A 9,004-nucleotide genomic window follows, 5' to 3' on the forward strand; every position below is an offset into this window, starting at 1 on the left:
GACTTTGGCCCGACTGTTGAGGAGGTTGACTGTGGCCTGATTGTTGGGTTCCCGGGCTATATGGTGGTTGTGGCTGAAATCTTTGAAAAAACCATGCAAACAACTGATTTTGCTTGTTCTCCAGGTCCGAAATCCGTTTATTATTATTTTCGTCTCTCATTTTCAACTCATTATTTTGAGTCATTAGCAACGCCATTGAACTCTTAGATGATCTCCTAGAGGAAATTGATGTAGAAGATGCAGAAGATGCATAAGACACCATATCAGGAGTCACACCATGACCGTATCCTCTGACTCTATTATACCTCTCAGGACCCATAGTATCAACATAAACTTGGGTCCTAAGATCTTCATTATCGTCTTGGCCCGACTCAATCAATGTTTGCAGGTTACTCTCCATTGTTGACTTGCATTACAATTTTTAAAAACAAAAATTCAATCGTAAAACAGAAAAATAAGCTATAGATAATAAATACTAATAAAATCAAATACTAACACGAAAAAATCAATTACCCCTGTACGCTCCGATGTTTCATCAATCCATGATTTATCTTTTCGTGTATGACATTCACGAAAAAAGGTTACAGGATCTGCTTCTTTCCCATGCTTCTTCCGCTTTATCAAAAATAAAATTTCATACAAACAAATTAAGCAAACCTCATACTAAAAATAAATATAATTATTTAAAATTAATCATCTCTTGAAAATGTACAATCCATACATATTCTTCCCGCACTCTTGCAAAGGATTTTGTACCAGTAGTATGGTTCATTGATTTCAATCCCCGATTAATCTTTTTTTTTTCAGCAACCTCCTGAAAAAAAATGAACGAAAAAAGAAAAGATTATATTAGGCAACTTTAAAGTTATAACGAAATAAATCGTGTAGGGTTTACCTTTGTTTTGTCTCTATTCCAATATGCCAACAAATCATTCCACTGGGTAGGAATCACATCAGGAGGAGGCTCGCTGCGAACCTGTTCTGCTCTTTTAGTATAATACTTTTTTTTTAACTTATTTCTAAACTCTTTGTGCGCATGCTCCGCAATCTTAAGCGTCATATGACGGATCAAAGGCATTTTTACTATATCTGCATCTTCAAAAAAGATACTTCCCTACATACATAAAAACAAAAAACAAAAAAAATCACGCTAGTCAAATATTATTACAATCATTGACCTATTCTTCTATTTTCAACTAAAAATAAAAAGATCTATATATACCTTTATTCTATTCCAAAAAGCTTCCTTATCTTCTTCCGTAACCTTACGCCAATCTTTCTCCAACGGAAGATTTCTATAGTCCCTAACCTCCGCTGCTACATGTTTTGAAAAAGCACTAGCGTTATCACTAATGCATTTTCCGGACGAATCAAACGAACAAAGCTGTTTCGTCCATTTAGGAATTGAGGGTCCACGCCTCCGTTGAGATGTACCTTGTTAATACAAACACACAATTAAAAAGTAGGAAACAAATGTATATTTTCAGATTAGCAATAATAATCGTTCAAACACAAAAAAAAAAAAAAAAAACTGACACTCATAACAATTCAAAAAAGAACCAGCATCACCCTCGTCCTCTTCCAAATGAAGTTCCTCAGAACGTTGATCTTCACGGGAATTATCCATTGCAAAACTTAATGGAAGGAGAAGGAAGTGGGGGAAAGAGGAAGCTAGAAATGGGGGAAAGAGGAAGCCAGAAATGGGTGATAGAGAGGAGAGACAGAAGTGGAACACGGAAGTGAAGGGAGACAGAAATTAAATATGGATAACAACTTAGCGTCGAAATATGAATACATTACGTCGCTTAAAACCGACACAATCACTGACTAAACCTCCCCACACGTAACCTGACATAAAGCCTGCTATACTTGTCAGTGCAAGCCTATTGCGTCGCTTTAAACCGACGTTATCTTGCATAGCGTCGAAATAAGGGCCTACTGCGTCGTTTAAAACCGACGTTAGCTTGCATAGCGTCGAAATAAGCACAGGTTTGTGTCGCTTAAAACCGCCACTATATCTGATTCGACCTATATTATAGCCTGACATAGTTTTGACTGAAAGTCTGACATGTTTCAGTCATAAATGCCTTTGCGTCGAAATAAGGTCACATTGCGTCGGTTTTAACCTACGTTAGCCAGACAGGTTTTTAATAAGAGAAAGTTTGTGTCGAAATATGAAAACATTTGCTTCGAAATAAGAATCGTCTGACATTCAATTAGTCTCGAAAATGTATAATTTTGCCTCGATTAAAACCAGTCCAAGTTGACATGCCAATCAATTCAACCCATTCCAAGCAAAAAATACCGGGAAACCTCCCGCCGAACATAAAAATAAAATTTGTACTTCCCAAAAAAAAAGGAACAAATAAATAAATTTATTAAGTTATGTTATGTCATATAATATTTTAATAAATAATTAGACATGCCAATCAATTTACCCAAAATTTAAAAATAATTAGTTATGTTATGTCATATAATATTTTAATAAATAAATTTATTAAGTTGAATCAATTTTTTTTGCACTGTAATTGTTATTTTAATTTGTTGTTATTTTGATAATTTTTTGTTGTTATTTACTAGAATGGATTAGATGAACATAATTTGAGTTGTTATGAGAAAATGGAATGAATAATATTTATAAGCATTTATGTTAAATTAACAATATTAAATATAACCTAAACTTATAATATTTAGGAATATAAGAATATATTATGTTAAATTAATTTTTTTTGCACTCTAATTGTTATTTTAATTTGTTGTTATTTTGATACATTTGATAACATTTGGTTGTTATTTACTAGAATGGATTAAACACCATTGAACCCAAATCAAAGTTGGAAGTGTGGTGATATGTAGAGTTGCTCCACATCGGAAGGTTAATTACCCTAGAAAGCTTAGAAGAGTTGAGTCACTCTTTGTATTTTAAATTGAAGATCGAATTCATTCATTGTATTCATATAGGGTCAAGGAGTGTAGTTATAAAAAATCATCTAAATCGGAGTTAAAATAACCGTTAAATCGTGATTTTTCGTTTATAACCGTCGAAAAGCTTTGTCCCGTTACTTGATCTCTGAATGTTTTTTTTTTGTGATTTTTTGCTGATGTGATCTCCAAGCATATACAAACAATTTTGACGGTTTGGATCGTTGAAATTAGTTTTGGAGAATTCGTAAAACGATAGATTGACTAACACTTAGAGTTTATTTATACTTTCATTAAGTATAACGTAAGATTTTGTGGTATCCACTTGTGTAAATATTTTAAATTGAAGATCGAATTCATTCATTGTATTCATATAGGGTCAACGAGTGTAGTTATAAAAAATCATCTAAATCGGAGTTAAAATAACCGTTAAATCGTGATTTTTCGTTTATAACCGTCGAAAAGCTTTGTCCCGTTACTTGATCTCTGAATGTTTTTTTTTTGTGATTTTTTGCTGATGTGATCTCCAAGCATATACAAACAATTTTGACGGTTTGGATCGTTGAAATTAGTTTTGGAGAATTCGTAAAACGATAGATTGGCTAACACTTAGAGTTTATTTATACTTTCATTAAGTATAACGTAAGATTTTGTGGTATCCACTTGTGTAAATATTTTAAATTGAAGATCGAATTCATTCATTGTATTCATATAGGGTCAAGGAGTGTAGTTATAAAAAATCATCTAAATCGGAGTTAAAATAACCGTTAAATCGTGATTTTTCGTTTATAACCGTCGAAAAGCTTTGTCCCGTTACTTGATCTCTGAATGTTTTTTTTTTTGTGATTTTTTGCTGATGTGATCTCCAAGCATATACAAACAATTTTGACGGTTTGGATCGTTGAAATTAGTTTTGGAGAATTCGTAAAACGATAGATTGGCTAACACTTAGAGTTTATAATTATTATAATTAGTATAAAACTACAAATAATAAAAAATAATTATATATAATTATTATTATTAGGGTGTAAAACATTCATTGCATTCGTATAGGGGTGTAAAACAGTTAAATTAATATATAATTATTATTGTTTTTAGGGGTGTAAAACAATTAAATTAATATATAATTATTAATATTTAGGCTATAAAACTGCAAATAATAAAAAATAATTATATATAATTATTATTATTAGGGGTAATGCATATGATTGACAACAAGTATCTTGCGTCGAAATAGTCTCATATTGCGTCGAAATAGGCTAGGGTTGCGTCGGTTAAAACCGACGCCAAGTCTGACACACATGTCCTAAGCTTAACATTGCGTCGAAATAGGCTACGGTTGCGTCGGTTAAAACCGACGCCAAGTCTGACACACATGTCCTAAGCTTAACATTGCGTCGAAATAGGCTGGGGTTGCGTCGGTTAAAACCGACGCCAATTCTGACATACCTGAAAAATGCCGTCGGTTAAAAGCGACAGAATGTCAAGGAAAAAAAAAAAAAAAAAACAGAAATATAATTTTATAATACGATATCATAGCATACAAAATAAAACAAAGTCTAATTAATACAAAAAATAATTAATATATTTATTCCCTGTCATCATCTGTTAGCTCTTCGTCGGTATTGGCATGATTAACGAACCCGGTAGGCAACGCTAATGATTCAAGAAAGGGAGTCTCTTCCACGCCAACCCTTGTATGAAAATTTTCATTATCAAGAATTCGATCATCCAAGTTCGGCGTGTCATAATCATCAATAGCATCACTATCCTCTAATACGTCAAATAAATCTCTTGGCTGAGTTCGAACAACTACGTGCCAATCTTTTTCAATCGTGTCCTCCACGTAAAATGCCTGTAATGCTTGTGATGCTAGTATGAAAGGATCCTCTTTAAATCCCAATTGATTGAAATTCACCATAGTAAATCCATATTGATCAGTCTTCATTCCTCGTGGACTTTCACTATTAACCCATTCGCACTTAAATAACATCACAGCTCGACCCCTATCTCCTGCTTCAGTAGGACCACAATATTTGACCTCAAACATATCTACAACTCTGCCATAACAATTTACTTGCCCAATTGCTCCAGGAACATTTGCAGGTACAAAGACACCACAGTTTTGATTCTTATGCTTATCATCCACAGATTTTATACGAAATCTAAATCCATGAACAATGTGACTTTTGTATCTGCTCACAACCCTACTAGGATAATTAGCTAGCCAATGCAAGTCTTGAGATATCAATGTGTCATTAGCATCATATCTTGAATTCATCTGTAATAAGTATGAAGATAAATATTGACAAAATAACTATAAACATGTTATAATTAAAATGCAAAACAATAAATAAATAATATGATTATTATATCAACTCACATGTTGCTTGAACCATTCTGGAAATTCTTTCTTGCTTAGCTCTTTAATTTGTCGCATAGTTAACCTTTCTCGACGATATTTAGTTTTCAAGAATTCTTCATGTTGCCTACACAATTATGTCCAATTTAGATAATTATTTTTTCAAAGTTAAGAAAACCAATAAAACATTTCGACGTATGATTAAACATTCTTACCTTCTAAATGGGCTAACTTCATCACAATTATTTAGAATGTATCTATGGCACTGATCAAGAACATTTAGATTGAGCTCCACATTTTCTCCTGAACCCATATAACATCCTTTCGAGTCAAAAATTGATAACCCACCTCCCACAACTCATTCAGCTCGTCAATCAATGGACGCATGTATACATCAATCTCTTTACCAGGACTGCGCGGTCCTGGTATTAACAAAGACAATAACAAATTTGGTTGCTTCATGCACATCCAAGGTGGCAAATTATAAACAGAAAGCACCACAGGCCATGTGCTATGATCATTCCTCATTTTCCCAAAAGGATTAAATCCATCACTGGCTAACCCTAATCGGACATTTCGAATTTCTGACGCAAAATCCGGATATAAATTATCCAAATGCTTCCATGCGGGAGAATCTGAAGGATGTCTCATAAACTCATCCTTAGGACATTCAGTTGCATGCCATCTCATATGTTCAGCCATATGCTTCGACATAAAAAAGCGTTGCAATCGTGGTTTTAAAGGAAAATACCACATAACCTTAGCTGCGACCTTTTTCCTCGAGCTATCCTCTGCATTGGTAATTTTATATCTTGATTTACCACAAACTGAGCACACGGTCAAATCTGAAGTATCTTTCCAATAGATCATGCAATCATTGGGACATGCATCAATTTTCACATACGACAGCCCCAAGTCATTTATAAGTTTTTTTGCTTTATAACAGGATTCAGGCAAACAATCCCCTTCAGGCAATATTCTTTTAATTAACTCCAGTAAAGTGGTGAAGATCTCGTCAGGCATTCCCGCTAAACACTTGATCTGATACAATCTTACAACTGCTTCCAATTTCTTAAACTCCTTACAACCTGGCCACAAATCTTGATCTGCCTCTTCAAGCAACTTAAAAAAAGTCTGCACCTCTTCTGGACGCCCTTCCCCAATAGGGGGTTCAGTAGATGGCCCAACACCTTCTTCTGTTAATGGTTGGACAAATACATCATTAAGAAAATCATGCATGCCAATCACCTCATCTCCTGTTTCTTCTTCTCCAATTCCCACATTTTGCTCTCCAATATTTTGCTCGCCATGATGTCGCCAACAAGCGTTTTTATAATCTTTATCCATATCATACAATATGAGATGTTCAACAATGGTGTTCCTAACAAAAGAATATCGATTACAACATCTTTTGCAAGGACATCTAAACTTATCAGGACCAACACCATTTGCAACTGCTTGATCCAAAAACAAATTAATTCCAGTTGTATACGCTTCAAAATTTCGGGGTATTGTCAACCAACTCTTGTCCATATTTTACCACTTTACGAAGGTAAAATATTATGTTGACACTAAGATGCCTACAATCTTTCAATCCCTATCATGTAGGCATAACTATCAAAATTTTCAATTTCTATCTTTCACCCCTCGAACTCTATCACGATTGCAATCTTTTAATTTTCAACACCTATTATAGTAAAAGCAAATTAAAATAACAACAAAAAGTTGTCAAAATTATGCTCATCTAATCCATTCTAATAAATAACAACCAAAAGTTATCAAACTTATCAAAATAACAACAAATTCAAATAACAATTAGAGTGCAAAAAAAATTAATTAATATATTCTTATATTCCTAAATATTATAAGTTTAGGTTATATTCTTATATGAAAGGTTATATTCTTATATGAAAGGATATTCTTATATTATAAGTTTAGGTTATATTCTTATGAAAGGTTATATTCTTATATTTTTATATTCCTAAATATTATAAGTTTAGCTTATATTCTTATTAGAGTGCAAAAAAAAAAAAATAACATAATATATTATAATATTACTCAATATTATAAGTTTATGTTATATTTAATATTGTTAATTTAACATAAATGCATATAAATATTATTCATTCCATCTTCTCATAACAATTCAAATTATGTTCATCTAATCCATTCTAGTAAATAACAACAAAAAATTATCAAAATAACAACAAATTAAAATAACAATTAGAGTGCAAAAAAAAAAAAAAAATTAACATAATATATTCTTATATTACTCAATATTATAAGTTTATGTTATATTTAATATTGTTAATTTAACATAAATGCTTATAAATATTATTCATTCCATCTTCTCATACCAATTCAAATTATGTTCATCTAATCCATTCTAGTAAATAACAACAAAAAATTATCAAAATAACAACAAATTAAAATAACAATTAGAGTGCAAAAAAAAAAAAAATTAACATATTGTATTCTTATATTACTCAATATTATAAGTTTATGTTATATTTAATATTGTTAATTTAACATAAATGCTTATAAATATTATTCATTCCATTTTCTCATAACAATTCAAATTATGTTCATCTAATCCATTCTAGTAAATAACAACAAAATATTATCAAAATAACACCAAATTAAAATAACACTTAGAGTGCAAAAAAAAAAATTAACATAATATATTCTTATATTACTCAATATTATAAGTTTATGTTATATTTAATATTGTTAATTTAACATAAATGCTTATAAATATTATTCATTCCATTTTCTCATAACAATTCAAATTATGTTCATCTAATTCATTCTAGTAAATAACAACAAAAAATTATCAAAATAACAACAAATTAAAATAACAATTAGAGTGACAAAATTAATTAATTCGACTAAATTTTTATTAATTTAACAAAAATAGTAGAATTTTATCTAAGTGCTTAAATTATAATTTTTAAATAAATAAACTTGTGTATTATACAATTTAAAAATTAAAGAAGTTAGGGATACAAACCTGATTTGTTGAAGAATTTCGACGTCAACAATTCTTTATGTACTCAACCAACTCCAATAACTTTCCTACAAAAATAAATTGTAACTAAAAATTAAACAAGAAAAACTTACTGTTGTGAAAATAAAAATATTATAAGCAAGAAAAACTTACTGTTGTGAAGAGGAACAAATGAATTTTGAAAACCAAAGGAGAAAGCTGAAAGAGAGAACAGAGGAACAAATGAAGTTTGCAAACCAAAGGAGATAGCTGAAAGAGGAACACGGGAGACTTTGTAAAAATTGGAAGAATGAATAAGAAAAGTGCAAGAGAAGAAAAAGAAAACACGGGGGAGAGGGTATAAAGAGCAACAATGTGTCGCTTACAACCGACACTGGTTTTCAAAATATATGTCGCTCAAAACCGACGCAAGATTTAAAATATTAAAAACAAGAATTAGTGTCGCCTAGAAGCGACACTAATAGTTTATGTCGCTTAAAAGCGACACTATTTTATTTAAAGCGACGCCATTGCTTAAAAATATTAAAATATATGTCGATTATAAGCGACACTAAATTTTTACGTCGGTTTAAAAGCGACATAGAAATTTTATGACGCTTATAAGCGACACTAAATACGACGTCATCTTCACTGAGTGTCGCAAATCTCTTTTTCGCCACTATATAATATTAAAGCGACGCAAGAAGTGACACTATTAGGTCCTTTTGTAGTAG

The 9,004-nt window shown here is 31.4% G+C and overlaps 1 protein-coding gene and 1 long non-coding RNA gene across 2 annotated transcripts; both read right to left on the reverse strand.

Annotated features, from left to right (window-relative positions):
• Positions 1-4,463: 4,463 nt before the first annotated feature.
• Positions 4,464-5,627, reverse strand: LOC148692186 (uncharacterized). Its single transcript, XM_088681920.1, has 3 exons — positions 5,500-5,627; positions 5,306-5,411; positions 4,464-5,203 (listed from the first exon to the last, which is right to left on the reverse strand). Exons 1-3 carry the CDS (start codon positions 5,595-5,597, stop codon positions 4,511-4,513), a joined length of 897 nt encoding a protein of 298 aa, XP_088538046.1. The 5' UTR covers positions 5,598-5,627; the 3' UTR covers positions 4,464-4,510.
• A 968-nt stretch (positions 5,628-6,595) lies between these two features.
• Positions 6,596-8,542, reverse strand: LOC148692187 (uncharacterized). The gene is made up of 3 exons (XR_015954341.1): positions 8,445-8,542; positions 8,295-8,359; positions 6,596-6,971 (listed from the first exon to the last, which is right to left on the reverse strand). It is a non-coding gene; the product is annotated as an uncharacterized LOC148692187 (long non-coding RNA).
• Between the last annotated feature and the right edge of the window lie 462 nt (positions 8,543-9,004).

This window comes from Pyrus communis, chromosome 12 (genome assembly GCF_041283825.1).
Source record: "Pyrus communis isolate YQ-2024b chromosome 12, ASM4128382v1, whole genome shotgun sequence".
NCBI lineage: Eukaryota > Viridiplantae > Streptophyta > Magnoliopsida > Rosales > Rosaceae > Pyrus > Pyrus communis.